We start from the raw sequence: 18,139 nt of genomic DNA, 5'->3' as shown, positions 1-18,139 counted from the left end.
GGAAGAGACGTGGAGACAAAGCTAAGGCCGACTTGAAGTGGCCTGGGAGAAAATGTCACCCCGTGCACGAGACACTGTCCAGAATCCTGGTGAGTCATGGCCCTGACAGCACGGGAGGGTACTGCAAGGGATTCAGGCTGGCAGTCGCTGGAAAGGTGCTCTAGGGAGAAAGGAAACAAGGAAAGGAGGACACTTCCAGGAAGTGGGTGGGAGAGGAAGAGGAAGTAAAGGGAAGGTATTTCAGGTCCATGGGAGGACCCATGACTTCCAACTCTAGCCCTTAGTAACTCAATGGTAAGATTGCATTATATTGGGTTATACTCACAGGAAACACACCCCCCAGCCCAGAAATCTTTGTAAAATCCCCAAATTAGTGAAACAAAGGCAAACTAGAACCTACACAAAATTACTGAAAGAAAAATACGAATCAAGAATTTTAAAAAAGTATTCTGATGAAAATGTCCCTGCCAAAAATCTTGACCCATTAACTGACAAAACCCACAGTGTGGCCGTGCTCGGTAGGGGTGTGAAACCATTTGCAGTAAGAAAATCAAGTTGGTAGCAAGAGTCCTACAGCCAGTCCAGCTCTTCTTCAGGTCCCAAGGCTGTAGGAAAACAGTTTGAAACCAGGAGAAAACAAGGCAACTATTTGAAGGAATGAACCCCTTGCCAGGCATCAGAGACGGGGAGGGGAACAATTCTCTTCATACAGAAGTCAGCACAGAAGATGCAAGGTGAAGTTCATGGACAGGTAACAGAAGAAGCCCTTCACCCCACACAGCTCAGATGTCAGAAGCAAGGATACTACTTGGACCTTTAGGTGTGCCTCTTGAGGCACGAGCTATGTGCATGACATGAGTGGACAAGGCCGGGGCTGGACCACTGGAGATGGCCCAAATCTAAAGTTACAACTCTTCAGTCATGTAAAGCTGACAAGAGCCGTCCTGTAGGACAACCAGAGAGGTAAAGAGTCCAGATGGTCATGGGGAAGATGTCCCAGGGCAAGAAGGCTTTGTACACAGCTAGCAGGTGGACTACACAGGGATCAAGGTGTCTCATGGGTCTGGACAGAAGCAGAACCCTCCAGACTGAGCTTCTAGTCCTACAGGTACATGAAATGTTCAAAATATCAAAGGTTTGAAACAGAAAACACCGCGCTATTGAGTTACAGAATTGAAACCAGGGAAACTTTCTGCTTCTTAGGACAAGCAGTGATTTCTTTTTTTGTTTGTTTGTTTTATTTCAAGAACAAAACAAAATCCCGTTTTTCAAGACAGGGATTCTCTGTGCAGCCCTGGCTGTCCTGAAACTGGTTCTCTGTAGTCCAGGCAGCCTCCAACTCAAAGAGATCCACCTGCCTCTGCTTCCCGAGAGCTGGGATTAAAGGCTTGCGTCATACCATCCAGCGGCCATTTCACATTTTAAATGGATACATTGTATTAAATGGACACAGCCCACTGCATCGCACATTCAGAGTCCTGGTTCCACAGGGAATTGGCTTGAGAGGTTCATGTCGCTGCTGAGTGAGGCAGTGAGAGCAGACAATGACCTGAGAAACTGGTCACAGTGTCACCTCCAGCAAGGGAGGCTAAAAGAGGGTCCCCATTGGGCGGCTTTCAAGCTGTATAAAGAAGACTGAGCAGGGAAAGATGCTGGGGCAACTGTGCGATTCCTCAGGTCACCTCAGGCTTCTCTTCATCCAGCCCTTTACACGCAAATGCTTAACAACTGCTCTGGAAGAGAAGCTGATCCAGCGGGCATAGAAAGCTGAAACAGAGCCATTTCTACCAAAGACGTTACTGAAAACCACTCAGTAAGAAAGTATCTGGCCCATGTGGTTTCTCGGGAAGATGTTGCCCACCTATAGCTGTGAGATCTGCAAACTGTTCTAGGAAACCGCAAGGAAGAGAAAACATTTGATGAAGCAGGTATAACTCAGAGGTACAGTAAGGCAGAACAGTGTCTCCCCTCACCCTCAGAAATGTCCACATCCGAATCCACAGAAGCTCTGAGATTGCCTCTTTAGGAAGCAAAAGGAATCTTACAAGTGCGACCAAGTCATGTGTCTCGACAGCGCAATGTCCTGGTGAAGCCAAGATAGCCACTGGGGTCCTATGGGAAGGAGGTGGAGGTAGAGAGGCAGGGCAGTAAGAGCAGGAGATAGGACTCTGGAGTGCACAGGAGAGGAGGCAGAAAGAAGAATAGATGATTATGTTACTGGCTTCCAAGATGAGGCAGTGGATACGGAACAAATGAAGCCACTCAAACCAGAGAGGACAAAGAGAAAGAGGTCTCTGAAGCCCTGAATAAATGCAAGCCTACGGACACGCTGGTCTGAGGCCAGGAAGAGTCATGTTAGACTTCTTGTCTCTAGAAACTCAAGAGAATAAGTGCATGGTAGAGATATGTCAGTAAGTTGCTACGGCAACCCTAAGAGCCTAAAACCATGTTTGAAGAGTCGTGCTAGCACCAACAGAAGGAAGCCGGTAGGCAGCCATTGCTGGTAAATGTGAGCTCCTTATAACTACTATAAAGAGCTCCATGCTATGTTAGAAGAGCATGAAGGGAGCCCAAAGGAATTTAGTCTGGGAATCAAAGGTTTGTCTTGTTGGATTTGGTCTGTGTATTGTTTCAAGGTCTAGTTGTCCTGAGACAAACGAATTCCTTCATATGCCAGCTTTTTAAAAAAACCTATTGGTTATATGCCTGAATTTAAAAACTATTGGTTAAATAAAAATGGCTACAGCCAATTACTGGTGGGATTAAGGTAGGCAGGTTCTCAGTTACCTGGCTGTCTGTAGAGGGTAGGGATGACAAGGAAGGAAAAAAGGAGGAGAGGAGGAGCTTAGAGAAGATGTGAGCCAGCGGCACGTGCCCAAGTGAAATACTCTCCCAGGACGCCAGACTGCTGGAACAGAAACAACCCAGGAGGAGTCAAACAGCAAGTTTTGGGGGTACACAGCTGGAGAAGTAGCCAGTCCAGCAGTTAGAAAAATAGATTGGGGTCCCCCTAGTGATTGCTAAAGCCACATAAATAAACCACAGTCCGAGTGTCATTGTTTTGTAAGCCAGATGGGGATAATTTTTAAATAATGTTTTCTCCATTATCTTATTTTTTTAAGCAGATCTATTAATGTAACTTACTCATATATCTACAGAGAACAACTGTCTGAGTATCTCATAGATGGAGTTTGACAATTTCAATTCTCACGAATGGCAACAGTACTAACAAAGTAGCCGCTGACTGTTCCTTAGCATAAAGATGGTTTATACAACTTAGTTTCAAAGTGTATCTCCCAATGGGGCGCCCTAAAAGAGCCTTGTTAGGATCAAGGACAAAGTGAAATCACACTGAAGAATTAATCCCCTTGGGAGGCACCTTTTCACAGGTAAAGGAATGGACCTGATGCCCAGACAGCTCTGTAGCTATTGTGAACATTTCAAGTCCAGATCTTGTGGCTTCTTCCAGACCTCTCAAAAAACAAAACAAACAAACGAACACAGACAAAAAACCCTGGTACCCAGATATGGCTGCTTCTGAATGTTGGGTGTCAAAAATATAAGACGACACTGGACATATTTCAGGGCATCAAGCAGTGAGGTATTCAGGAACAATGGGAAACTTTCCAGAAAAACAACAGAGAGATCTTAAAGAGACACTAGTGACCTATCCATGGCCACTTCATTAGTAACAGCAAAAGAATATCTAGAGGAAAAAGGAGAAGCTTTGCTCTGTCCTCACACAAATGGCTATGTAGGTGAGGAGGGCAAGGAGTTCTTCATGGTAGAACATGACTTGAGAAACACAGGAGAAATGATGGAACTGGGGAACCTCCATGTGCAGCCATCACATTAGTAATGAATAACTAAAGGCTGGCGTGGGACTCAGGGATGGCGTACTCACTCCAACACCAGACAAGCACAATGAGCAATCAGGCAAATACTCACAACTGCCAGCAAAACCTAGGAGGCTACCTGCATTACTGATGCTGTATAGTGGGCTAGCATAGCAAACAACACATTAGCCAAAAAGCAAGGTTCCAGAGGATAGCCCAAGGCACAGACAGCATTGTTTTTATAATAGACCTGTTCCAAATAGACAACTCTCGTCTTGTTGTGAGAACTCAGGACTAGCCGAGAGGCATTTCAAGTCGAGAGGCATTTTATTAATCAACTGGCTGGTGGCCTACAGAATGTCATGACCAACAACGGAAAGTTGAGAAACTGTTCTGGTAGAGATAACATTGAAGAAAGGTGACAATTTATATGATGTATGATTCTGGATTGAATCCTGGGCCAGAAACAAAATGCTATAAGCATGACCTTATTAGAACAGTTGGCAACATGTGGCTGCCGAATGTGGATTAGAAAGCCGCTGACTGATATTGATGGCCTGATGTTAGGTAGTTTACAACAGTTATGTGCAAAAGTGTACTTCTTGGGAAGTACATAGTAAAACATTTCTACACAGAGGGATGCGATGACTGAAAATGACTCAGAACTGAAGGAGAAGCTGTGTTTGTATGAGAAAGAGGAAATGAGAGACAAGAAGCAAACAGGGTGAAAGGTCTTGGAGCTACTCCAATAGCCTTTCTGCAAATGCTAAATCATATGAAGACAGAACATTAAAAATTACTAGACATTAGGGTGGCGGGTGATGTATCCTGGTTGATGGAGTGTGTGCCTAGCAGACATAGACGCCCAGGTTCAATCTCTAGTATCATATAAACAGGGTATGGTGCCGTATGCCCAGAATCTTAGCACTTAGAAGAAGAAATAGGAGGATCGTAAATGCAAGGTAGTCCTCTGGGCACTGATCAATGAGTTCAAGGCCAGTGTGGAGTAGGGATGCTCATCACCTGTGTCCTGGTCTGGCCTCTGACACTTCTCAGCACACAGAACCAGACTTCTCTATTGGACCATCTATTTAGAGAGCAAACATGTGGCTGGCTTTATTCTGAAAAGCAAATCTTTAGAATAGATGTAAAGGATTTCAAGTTACAGATAAGTCTCACCCCACCTTGGAAACAAGGAGGTCATAAAACCACTAGGAGAATTTCCACAATACAGCTTGGTTTTAAGCTGAGTCACTGCTTTTTCCAGACGACACGTGTAAAATAGTTTAGTTTATGTTTAAGATTGAATACCACACACTGTTCCCTCTCACGGGTTGCTTCATTCACACAAGTTGCTTTACATCCTGCATTCTGTTTACTAACAAATGCTCTCAGCCCGTGGAGTTTGTCACACAGCCAGCGTGCACACATCCAGCCAGCGTGCACACAGCCTAGACTAGAACTGTAGGCAGCTTGGTATTACCATGGAGATGAACAGCTATGCCACCCACAACCATCCCACTAGCTATTGCTCTGCAGGGAGAGGAATCAGGCCCACTGTGGACAGAGGACAGAGGCCAAGGGTGGATCTTACTGTAGTCTGTGGCCTAGAGGATTCAGTGAAGAGAACCAGGCAGCCGACCTGCACTATAAAGCCGCCATGAACTTCTCAGCAGCCCCGTAGTCACTGGGCTCTTGGCCATGTGGCCAAGTCCTCTGCGTGGACATCACAGCATGGCAGCGGAAGTGATGTTCATGCACAAAGGGAAAAAGAAACGTCCTGCCAGAGCTACTGATCCTTACCTCACACTGCGTCACAGTCAGAGCTTATGCCTTTGACGAGAATATTGACATCGCAAGGCACCCTGATCACACCTCTCAGCTCCTCCACCAACCTCCGGGGCCAGCATGTCCCACACTTCCCTTTAGAAGCAGCCCTTTGCTTCAGAGATGCCAAATGGTATCAGAAAAGGTGGCAGAGAGAAAGAAAGCAAAGCCGGGATACGGGGGCCATTTTACCACCATTCCTCAATCCTCCATCTGCCCCTACACCTTGCCATATTCCTGTTTTCATTGTTTTGCTTCTCTGAGGAGGTATCAGTGTGGATAGTGCCAAGTAATTCACACTGCTTTGGTAGGAAGTGGCAACTTAAATGAGATCATTGACTAGAGTTTGGACACACCAAAGCATCACTGATGGTGAAGATAGTACACACACACACACACACACACACACACACACACACACACACACACACATACAAACACGACACATTCCAGAACGATTCCCCTGAAGCAGAGGCTCAGGGTAGGAAAACAGCATTGGCTGCCATTCTGACATTTCTGGACAATCAGTGGGCAACCTACTAGGTACATGGTCTCCTCCATGTGGGAGAGAAGGATGAGGGTTAAAGGGGTAAAGATCTCAAGATGAGGGCTATGTATGAGATTTCACGTGTCTGGACTTGTTCTGGTGATTTCTGGAAACTTCCGATCTGACCCGGAACACCCTGTGCCTAACCCCTGGTACCTTCTCTCAGTCCCCCTCATTCCTCAGAGTTCTCCCTATGACCATTGATTGCTTTTGCCAACAAAGTTGACTAATGACTGTTCACAAGGAAATTCTTTGTTCTCCTCTGACTTCGGCTTCAGAGTGGTCTCAAATTTCCCTCTGTCCCTTGTAAAAGTATTAGCAATATTCTTAAATGGAAAAAATATTTCCCACTTAGTCCTATGCAGCCTCTCTGCCCAACAGAACGAAGGGAAATCCCTGGATGTCCCCGAGGCCACCTCCCCTTTCTGGTCATGGCATTCCTTGCTTCAGAGCATCATTTGACAGACAAGCAAACAGGCATGGCATGCACAAGAGAGAGTCCATGCTCAGAGAGGCATCGTGTGGGGGGCAGATGCATTTACTGACAGCAGAATGATGGGCCAGGAACCAGGGACTCGGTGGGAAGAAGGACATTGTTAGAACACACATGCACCATGACCTATGCTCTGTGCAAGCTACTAAGAAACAAACTAGCTGAAATGGTGGATCATGCAATTATGGGAAAAAAGCTGCTGAAAATTAAAACAAAACCAAAAACGTGTGAATACCTGTGTGGGTCATAGTTTCCTCCTTCTTTAGTTCCTGACATAAGGAAATACAAGAGGAATTGGTTAGCTTTAGAACTAATAGAACTTTCAGTATGCAGTTTCCTCGAATACAATTAAATCCTAGAAAGAAACAGGCTGTGTTAAATACAGGCAGCATTGAAATCCATCGGAGATAGTCTTATTTATTATTTTCAGAAAGACTGAGTTCTGAGAATAAAAAGGTTTAAGGCAAAAAAAAAATGTAAAAAGAAAAAAAACTGGATTACGAAGAGAAAGTGGAGAGACAAGTGTTTCCAGAAGTTCATGTAATTCTGAGTAAATTTTAAATTTGAGGGGAGAGGGGTGCTTGAAAAACCAGGCCAACAATGATCTCCTGTAGGAAGGCCTGCCCCGGCCTATCACTTGCCCATTGAGGACCCTGTCAGGTTCTCACAGTGGAGTTCTTAAGGAGCCACTCTTTCTGGGAGTGAAAGCAGCGTGTAATATTTGGCATAGATCCCAGGTCTACACAAGGTGGCTTTCCCCCCATTCATCTCTGGTTTTCTTTCTTTGATTTCTGGGAAAGGTCAATATAAAAGTAGGATATTTCCAAAGCTTTAGACCGAACAAAGTAAGCGGCCAAAATACCTACTTTGCAGGCTGATTTTCCTGAGGTGTTAGTTAGTGGGGAATTGAGGTGTGATCCTCGTAGGATACTCATTGCTTGACTGGGATCCCACAGACGTGGGAATGACCAGTGAGCAGGTTGATCCTTTTGGGAGAAGAACCTCATTTCTCCCTTCAAGTCTGTGACAGCCCCCTCCTGCGTCAATTGAGATGTTTCAACACTTGGTCTCCATTTGGAGAAGCAATCTGGGGAGGTACGGAAGCTTTGGGGGTGTCGCTGGGGGGTTCTGAGCATTTATAGTCTCGCCTCACTTGCTGTTCTCTGATTTTTGAGTGCGGTTCAGTTTCCTGCTCCATCCACCTTGCCTACCACTCACTACCACGTTTCCCTACAATGATGGACTCTTACCCACTCAGAACTGTGAATGGAAACGAACTTTTCCACGAGTGGCTTTGGTCATGGTGTCTTATCACAGCAACAAAAAAAGCAACCAGCAAAAAGTGCCACAACCAAAAGGCTGTTGGTTTGATCTCTAGGGATGCTGTACACAAGGCTCTACACCAGGATCCTCAGAGCATGGGATGCTGTACACAAGGCTCTACACCAGGATCCTCAGAGCATGGGATGCTGTACACAAGGCTCTACACAAGGATCCTCAGAGCACGGGATGCTGTACACAAGGCTCTACACCAGGATCCTCAGAGCATGGGATGCTGTACACAAGGCTCTACACCAGGATCCTCAGAGCACGGGATGCTGTACACAAGGCTCTACACCAGGATCCTCAGAGCATGGGATGCTGTACACAAGGCTCTACACAAGGATCCTCAGAGCACGGGATGCTGTACACAAGGCTTTACCCCAGGATCCTCAGAGCACGGGATGCTGTACACAAGGCTCTACACCAGGACCCTCAGAGCACGGGATGAGACGTGGCTGCATTAATGTGGTTTTCATCTGGGATGGGAAAAAATGGTTCACCGGTTAAGAGTGCATAGTGCTTTCCCAGGGGACAAGCGTTTGGCTTGTTGCACCACATCAGGTGGCTTGCAGTTGCCTGTAACTCCGGCTCTAGGGGATGATAACCCAGGCCTCTTCTGGTCTGGCACTCGTGTGCACAAACCCAAATACAGACTCAGACCTGTGCACATAATCAAAACCAGAGTGGGACGGGGAGGACAGGTTCTTGTATGTATGCCAGGTCTTGGGACTTACACCCATAGTCTCAGTATTTGAGAGATTGGCCATACACAGTAAGATGGAGGTCAGCCTCAGCTATGCACAGTAAGAAATGTCACTAACAATATGGGGCTCCTGGAAATGGCTTTCCAATGCCAGTGACTTCGGTTTGTCATCCTGTAGGGATGTCAGGGCCATCTGCAGTTCTTTTCCTTTCTCCCTTTCTGTGGAGAGCTGACATTTACATTTCTATAGCAATGATACAGACTGTGACTTTTTTCCTTAGCAAGGCACAGGCTGGGTGGGCAGTTCAAAGAGCCACATCTGTATAAGCTCAAGGAGAAAGGTGTCAGGCACACACAGCAGGACAGGGCCAGACATCTTCCTAGAGCCAATTCAGACTCAATTTAATGAGCTTCCTAAATACTTTCTATTTTCAAATTAGAAATAGCGGCAAAAAAGGTAGCCATCCCAGGTATGGGGCTGATGAGGGTGGGGCGGTAGGAATGACAGGCTGGAGCAGGACACTGTGTGTCTACCATGCGACTGTAACAAGAAGAGCTTCTGCTGTCCCCACTGTTCAGGGCAATGGTAAGGACTCGAGAAAGCCTCAGCCTCACCTTTCCACAGATGCTTCTGTCAAAATAAAGAGTTTCTGATAGAACAGACAGACACATGCAAGACATTGGAGGGACGCACTTACTCAGTCTTTCAGTAATTTCAGTTCCCCAGGACGGTACCCAGAGGGAGAGACTTAGAGATCAAATTACATTTGGAACTGTTTGCAGAGTTTCTCATAACATACAGTCCAAGTACCCTAAACAATATGCCTATACCCTGAAATGCTTCAAATGGAGAAATACTGATAATACAAAACGATACTCTAAATGGAAGGGATTTTTCTTCTTACCAACGTCAAGGCTCTTGGGTCTTGGGTTGCACTGTTTATACCCTTGGCAGCTTCGGAGCTCCATCAGCTGTATGTGTAGCTGATTCAAGATGCCCCGTTCTACCGTGTGCACCGTGTTTGTAAGCTGTAGACGAAGAGGACAGGACAGAGGACTTCAGCTCGTGTCTGCTTATCTCATTTCCAGCCACCCTCATCGAACGAAACATATTGTCTTACCTGGTAAGGATCCGTGTTCATGTCAAAATACTCCAGAAAGCCAGTAGCAAACTCACAGAAGAGAAAATTGTGCGTCTCGTTGACCGTACGCAAACACCAGTAGGTATTGTTGTTAGAACTCGTGCATGCACAGAAAGATCCCACTGTTGGAGAAGAGCAAAAAAAAAAAGCTCAAAGGGGAGAGTGAAAGGCTTCACAGGCTGGCTATGCCAATATTTCTCTACAAGCTTCCTGGTTTCTGTCTTCTAAGTACTGGGGTTGTCTGTCAAAGACAACTACAGCCTTTCCTTCATGCAACCTGGCTGTGAAATCTGAAACCTCACTCAGGCTGAAAACCATGGTCAAGTCTCAGGCTGCTGACTAAGTGACCCTCCTTAACTCTTTAAAGGCAGTGGCCTCTAAAATGGGACAAGTGGCTAGAGTACTGGGGGAAGAGTACAAGATGGTTGTTTCATAAAGCAACAGAAGGAACGCCTTTGCCCTGACAGTCTTAGGTGGGGTGGAGCCATCTTGATGGACTTGGAGATAATGCCATTTGTAATTACAGAAGACTGCACTGCTCTTGTGTGTACAGAAGCACGCATGTGAGCATGTGTGTGTAGCCATGATCTTCTCTGCCCTCACTGCAGTTCCCGAATAACAACCCTGAGACAGCATTTATTAATAGCTCCTGGGCTGTGAGCTTGGGCTTGTTCCCTGATTAGCTCATAACTGACACAGCCCATTTATCCTATTCCCTGTGTGCCCTGTGACTGGTTACCTCCACTCAGTTTCACCTGTCTTCTCAGAGTCAGGGTGACAAGCCTTCCCACCTGACTGTCTCCCAGCATTCCTTTCTCTGGCTACACGTTCCACCCTCTAGTCCTGCCTCAGCTTACCGGATATCAGCTTTTTATGGACAGATGCTGCTTCCGTACACAACTCAAGAGATTCTACATATGTATTCTCGTGTGTGTGTGTGTGTGTGTGTGTGTAGGTACACATGTGTATACATGGAGAGGACTGAGGACAACTTTGGGTGTCATTTCAGATGACAGTCACCTTGTTTTTGAAACAGGATCTCTCTTTGGTCTGGAACTCCCTAAAGCAGCCACAAGCCCCGGGAGCTGCCTGTTTCTCTCTCGCCAGCAGTGAGATTGCAACCATGTTTCCTGGCCTAGCATTTTATGAGTCCTGGGCATGGTTTCAGGTCTTCAGACCTACATGGCAAACACTTTACTTCTTAAATTTCCCCAAGACCTCGCTACAGTATTCTAATATGCAACGAGATTTGACTGTCAACATCTTTTGCACATAGGCTCCCTAGGTAGCTTGTAGAAAGTTACATCAAAGAAAGATACATCAAAATTTAAAACAAGCCATTTGTTCCTTTTGTAAAAGTGTGTGTGTGTAGGGGGTTAATGATGTGCTTTTTAGCAAATATTTCTTAAAACATTTAGGGTACGTGTACAGTAAATGGGATGGACTTCTGATGTAAGATGTTTGCATATCTCACCTCATTTAGATCTCTGGGGACTGTTAGACACCTTACTGCACCCATGTCCACTTGTAGATAGATGGGAAACCTAAGGGCCAGCGTCAAGTAGCTGACAACTGGTGGCAAGGGAATCTGGCTGGAAGCGAGGTTAACGTCAAGATGGACTACTGCCCTTTGCCATGTTAGACACACGAGATCTGGTCCCCAAGCTAAAAGGGGATCAATGGATCTTTCAAACAGAGAAGAAGAGGATCACAGTTTCAAATAGTTTAACAGACCAGATCTTTGGGAGCAGATAAAAGCTGAAGGGAAAGTGAATTCTGCTCCCTAGCCCACCACTGAGGGCTGCAACTTCCCGTGCCGACCCCCTCAACAGGGCTTACTGGTTTCAGCTGGTGAATCTGCACTCTGAGCTTTCGGCTGCCCAGCACAGGGGCTTGGACCATGGAGCCCAGGCTAGCCTCAGGTCCCCCTGAGTGCCAGAAGAGTCTGGACAGTGATGCGTCAGCTACGAAAGCACACAGACAGTGGTCATGCTGATCCAAAGTCCCCTGTGTTCCGGGTTCTGCATGTACACCTCTCCTCCAGTCCAGAAACATTTTTACAAAAGGCTATCTGGGAAATGGGGAATATTGTCGTTTGTTTGATTTTTTTTTTTTGTCCATAGAAAGTGCTCTCAGTATGTCATTCATAATTTATATTCTTTCTATGTGAACATTAGTTCATGCCTACCTATTGAAATCCAGGCAGCTGAACACTTTTAACTTATGTAGAAATTTACCAAATCAACAATCTAAGTGGGTTTTGAGCTTGCTTCATAAACCATTTGAGTATAATAACTTCTTTTGGCTCTGCACAAATAATTGATAAATCTCAAGGGTGTTAGAAATTTGACAGTTAATTTCAATAAATGGCCGTTTAGTTAATGAAGGTATTAAACATTGAAGATCGTCACTGCCTCAGCATGCTTACGATGCAGCCGGTCCATCCGCAGCTGACCGAGTCTACCTTCTTTACATAACTGTGACACCCTGTGTCCTTTGGTGCCTGGTATGACAGGCTGTGGGACCGAGACTTATAAAAAGGAACCACGTTTTTTTTTTTTTTTTTGACCTCCAAAGGTTAAAATGAAAACTACCCTTAAGATGGCTTTGATATTATGAGTTAAGTTTTTTATAATACACAGATCAAGTTAGTGTAATAATGTAAGAAGAACCTAATTAAATATGGTCAATGTGTTCATTTGTGTAACTTGTGGGCACATGATAAAAAAAGGACAGAAGTTTGGATCTCAGCACCCATGTAAAAAAGTGGGCGTCTCCCAAATGGTCTAACTGCAGTCCCACGTACCCAGCACCCTATTCTGGCCCCATACCTATGTGCATTCAGACAGACAGACCCACAGAGCAACAGAAACATGCAGACATGCACACACACACACATATAAATATAATTTAAATTTTTAACTGAGAAGGAGGAAACGGCAGAACAGGACTGAGCATACTGTGTGGGTCTTTCCTATCTATGCTAGTGTGTTGCTTTTTAAGAGGAAACAAGATGTCATTAGGAGGTCACTCTGACTCTGAAGGATGGTTTGCAGAGATGAGGAGAGGATGTGGGAGACCACACAGGAGGTTTGGCAGAGGCTGGGGCGTTGGCTTAGGCAGGCCTGTGGCAGCTGACCTCCTAAAATAGACAGGCTGTAAGTCATCCTGCCCTGTTCTCAGGGGCTTCCCAGTCCCCGGTGCATCACAGGGCTTCCTTCCTCGTGACATCGCCACCAACTTCACTCCCACCTCTGACCCCTGCTCACGGGCTCACGCTGCTGCGATGCCGGTCTCTTCCATTTGGACGATGTTCCTATGACTCTGTAGTTCCCAGCTTAACTGTCACCCTTTCAGAGAGACCCGTTGCTGCAGTCGGGATGAGTGTCCCTCAAGGCCCCGCAGCAGTGTTATTGGGAAGCATCAAACCTTTCTGAGGGCGACCTAGAGGAGGGCTTACATCCCTGGTGCGTAAAGCTCTGAGGATTGCAGGGCTCTGCCTTCATTTCTGCTCTCTGCTTCTGAGGCACCATGAAGTGGACAGATTCCTCTCTACCATGTGTTTCTACCGAGACACCTCACCACACGCTCAAAAGTAAGAGGGCCCATAGTTAGTCGGCCAAACAGAAACTAAATTTCTGGGCAGAAATGAGTGTTTTGCTCTTTAGGTTGATGACATCATGTATTTGTGTCACAGTGGTGGGAAGATCACACACACACACACACACACACACACACACACACACACACACACACACACACACACCTTTCTTATCTCTAGAGTCCCTACAGAAACTTAATTTCACTCCAGGGCAACAAAGTGTTAACTGTGTTCTTGCTTGCTTCCCCCTTCTCACTAGCATTAAAGTGTAATAAGGAGAGACTCTCTCCTCCCTGAAATATGGAAGGCCTCAGAGATTTCCAAACTCCATTTCAGGAGCCACATTAAAAGCTGCATGCTGTGGCTAAGACCCACTTGGCCTCACTGTGATTGTGAACACACATGCAAACACAGACACAACTCACACAGTGGCAGGACTGAGAGGCACCAGCTGCCCAGGACTGGCCCTCCATATTCTCCTGAATGCTCTGGGGGAAGCTCCATAGGCCAGTTTGAGAAGCTACCTGGGTCCCCTCCACTGACCCTCACAAGGCTGGGGGTTTATCTGTGCTCCCGGTAAGCCTTCAGTTGGGTGGTGTGCCCTGCTTAGTGCACATGCTTAGTGCATACATGCTTCCTCCACTGCTTAGGGAAGGAACAGCGTGCAGAGACCAGAAAAAGCAAATGAACTCTTTTCAAAAGGCACAACTAGTCCCTATCCTGTGCTGTTCAAAACAAAACAGAACACTTGTGTGGACCCAATGGTCTTCCATCAATGGGGACCAGGATAAGGAGGGCATGGGCCCTGGGCTTACTGAATCCTTACTGTGCTTTTATTCCTTTGAAGATAGCCGTATTAGAACTAAAGCAGAAGATGGATCTGGGGAAAGGTAGATGAAGGAGAGATATGGGGGTGGGGAAGAGAATCAGAATGTAATATATGAGACAAGAAAAAGTTAAAAAGAAAAAAAGAATTAAAGCAGAATTCAATCTTTTTTGGAACAAAGTGTCCCAGGCATTTATGGCTACCGACCTAACACAATCTGCCTCAGGAAGCCTCTGTGAAACCTCAAGGAGAGATTTGGTATCTTTAAACAAAAATACCAACGTTTCTAGGAATAAAAGCCAGAAAACTGTAGTCCTAGCATTTGGGAAGCCGAGGCTAAAGGACTGCAAAAAGGAAGCCAGTCCGGGTTATATAATTCAAGCCAGCTTGGAATACAGACAGAGACCACATCTTTAAAAATCAGTGCAAAGGGCTGGAGAGATGGCTCAGTGGTTAAGAGCCTGCTCTTCCACAGGTCCTGAGTTCAATTCCCAGCAACCACATGGTGGCTCACAACCATCTGTAATGGGATCCAGTGCCCTCTTCTGGTGTGACTGAAGACAGCTACCATTTACTCATACACATAAAATAAATTTTTAAAAAAATCAGACCAAAAATGAAAACAAACCCAAACAAAACAAAAAACCAAACCAAAACAAAGAAACAAACATCCCCCCCCCCACAAGTTTCTAAAGACAAGTAATTTTTTCTTCTAGCAAAATGACTGGGGCACAGAATGCGACATTTCCCTTCTGGTCCTCCTGGACTCACTGGTCTATCTGTGGGGCTCTCAGCCTACGTTAGAACAGTGCTCCCACTGCACTCCCGGGACTGTATCCCTGGAGACTCACAGTTCCAGAACGGGGCGGTCTGCCAGTGGTTGTTGTCGTGGGTGAAGCAGGTGAGGCCAGGCAGGCTGCACTCCTCTCCTTTTCTCTGACGTTTCTTCTCCTTCCTCTCCTTCTTCCTCCGACGATGCTCCTTGAACAGCTGCAGTTTGCTGTCCACCTCCTGGGCCGCAGCCTCCCTAGACCAAGACGAGGAATGTTCTTGATGACCAGAAAGAACTTTGTGAGAAGAGGGATTGTTGTTCTGAGCCTTGCACGGACACATGAGCACGGGTGACCTCTGCTTCTCACAGAGGGCTTCAAACAGATCCTGTGTCACGGAGGCGAACTGGCCCGGTGACAGCTCGCTAGAACGTCATTAAGCCTAACGGTGACTTGTTCCTAAAGCATCGAAAGAAAGGTTGTCACAGGAGTCAGGCCATCTTGCCAGCCACAACGCTTGGACAAACATGTGCTCTCCCGATAGCTCGGTACACATCAGGCGGCCACAGAGTCAGTGAACGGTTGGTTGGACTGGACGGCTTGCAATATGTGCGTTCAAATATCCTTTGGCAAATTATACATGATAACATTTTAAAATAAAGATTTTTATCATGTTTCTTTAAGATATTTATTTTCTGAGGATTCCATTTGTATGTACAATGAGATATGATCATAGCCACCCCTCATGCCCCTTCCACACCCCCACCCCCACCCCACCCCCTCGTGCCCCCTTCGCACCCCACTCCCACCCCACATGCCCCTTCACACCATCCCCCCACCCCAGAGCTCCCTTTGCACATGCTGCTCCCAACTCCACATCCTTCCTTTTCTCCTTAATAACCCACCGGGTCTGGTGCCGCAGCGTGGGCAGCCCTGAAGAAGAGAGACTCTCCAACCTCCCACAGCCGCCAACTGCAGCAGCTCCTTGGTTAGGGTGGGCCCTGTGAACTCCACCCTCACCAGTGTTTTGTGGCTGGCTCGATCCTATGCCCACAATCACCTCCTGAGCATACAGCAATGTCATGTTCAAAGGATTCTCCTCCTCCTCCACCCTCAGACTCTTTCCCCTTCCTTCCCATTCCCAAGCCTTGGCAGGTGGGTCTGCTTTTCCACACAGTTTAAATGTGGGTGTTCAAGCACAAAGTTTCTCACACAAACAGCTTTTGCCATTGATTAAATGTCCGCGGGCTTCCTTACATCTCGAGAGGCCAGCACCACCACAGACTCTGCTGAACTCCCTAACTTAGTCAGGGGTCTGTTCCCCTCGGCCAAGTCCCACCACAGACCATCCTATGTGGAATGTGGTCATCCCTCCCACCCCCAGGGACAGCCCCGGGCCCAGTACACAGACAAACAGGGAGCCACTCACTTGAAGGGGTGAAGGTGGCTCTTCAGCTTCTCCTGTCGTTTGACACCTTTCTCTTTGTTGTAATAGCTGCAGGCCAGAGGGTTAGAACATGAATCTAATATCCGTAACCTCTCATTGTATTAAATGGTTCATCACACGCGCATACACACACAGAAACACACACACAGACTCACATGTACTCACTCACACACTCACACAAAAATATATACACACACATACACGCACACTCACTCACAAACACACACACTCACAGAAACACATGCACGACAGGAAGTTATTCTTTTGCTGTTACTTCAGTGGGTGCCATGTTTAATTTGACTTAAGTGGGTGAGGCCAGTATGCCTCAAGGCAGTGCCTTCACACACAGCTTAATGAAACAGGCGGCCCTGAGCCCCTGTGTCCAGCTCATTTGTGTCGGGAGGCGCCCGGGGTGCATGCTCACCTCTGCTTACCACAGCTACACTCCTCAGGCTTCCGTTTCTTTAGGTGTCCCCTCACTTCCCTTAAATTCTTAATTTTATCCTGTAGAACTTCAATCTGGAAAACATAATCATACGACCTTCTAAGATCAGGACTTTTGTTACAGAATGCCCTTCACCTTGTTGGCTGTACTCGGTAATTATGACTGTTTCTGGAAGAGCTGGGAACAACCAGTCTCGGAACAGACTTCTAGATTCCAACAAGTGTGCCTTGGAGACATTAACAGTTACCTCTTTATAATTAAATAATTTTCTTAAAACATGTGAAAGACGTCAGATTCATGCTCCCACTCCCCACTCTTGCTTTCGGTAGGACTGCCAATACGTCCCTGGAGGAAGATTCAATCTCTTGGGGGGACTTTTAAGTATTTAGGCAATCACAAAAATGGCCTGTCCCTCCAGTCACAGAGGGATAAGGAACTGAGCACACAGCCGTGTGGATAGCATGCCGTTTGTCTGTATGTTTATGGTGTATGTTATGGCACGGAACCCCCTTGCTTACAATTGCCAAGCTCTACCCAGCCCCAAGGCTGACCTCTTTATCGATGTAGGCCTTGTGGTCCTTCCACGCTCTGGCCGACTGGTACAGCTCCCTCTCACAATGGATTGTGTCATTTGGAAGAATAAAGCATCTGCAAAATCAAAGAGGACCCAGAGAAACAGGGCTATGCTTAAATATCAACAAGCAAATAAATACGAGAGAGTAGTGAGCCACTCAGTACCCTTCACCCTCTTCCTGTAGATACAAGCACTGAGCTCCGGGATAAATGAGAACGGGTCCTGGCCACTGGCTGGACCTTGCCACACCTTTTCACATTCATCCTCCCTTGAACAGGATCCACTCCCCAAACCAGCTTTTAAAGTGCCAGCAAGTGCACACAGGAAAAATAAAGTGTGCATGTTTATGCACATGCGTGTTTGTGTGCGTTATCATGTGTGTGTATGTGTATATAGATTTTCAAATTCAAAATGGCGTCTCAGAAGTAATATATCAGTCCATCATTCGCTTTAAAGAAAGAAAACCTCAAAGAGTGCACTAACTCTCTGGTGCTTCCCTTCTGTTTGCTGGGCTGAGGCTCTAACCTGGGCTCTGGCTAGACAAGCGCTTTACACTGGGCTGCACTAGACCTTTGGATTCTCCACCTTTTTCTTTTCATGTATCT

General features: G+C 46.4%; 1 protein-coding gene across 1 annotated transcript in view; it reads right to left on the bottom strand.

The window, feature by feature from the left end:
* The window catches only part of Sulf1 (sulfatase 1), a 161,189-nt gene that overhangs the window by 3,273 nt on the left and 139,777 nt on the right, over positions 1-18,139 (bottom strand). Inside the window, exons 15-21 of the mRNA XM_032906745.1 lie at positions 17,512-17,608; positions 16,940-17,034; positions 16,498-16,563; positions 15,150-15,325; positions 9,851-9,993; positions 9,635-9,758; positions 6,939-6,972 (exon numbers count right to left, since the gene is read on the bottom strand). Of these exons, the coding sequence (XP_032762636.1) occupies positions 6,939-6,972; positions 9,635-9,758; positions 9,851-9,993; positions 15,150-15,325; positions 16,498-16,563; positions 16,940-17,034; positions 17,512-17,608 (735 nt within the window). The remainder of the gene's footprint in view (positions 1-6,938; positions 6,973-9,634; positions 9,759-9,850; positions 9,994-15,149; positions 15,326-16,497; positions 16,564-16,939; positions 17,035-17,511; positions 17,609-18,139) is intronic.

The sequence above is a fragment of the Rattus rattus genome, chromosome 1, assembly GCF_011064425.1.
Source record: "Rattus rattus isolate New Zealand chromosome 1, Rrattus_CSIRO_v1, whole genome shotgun sequence".
Classification (NCBI taxonomy): domain Eukaryota; kingdom Metazoa; phylum Chordata; class Mammalia; order Rodentia; family Muridae; genus Rattus; species Rattus rattus.
Note: the sequence above shows the minus strand (reverse complement) of the source record. Positions and strands in the feature narration are given on the sequence as shown.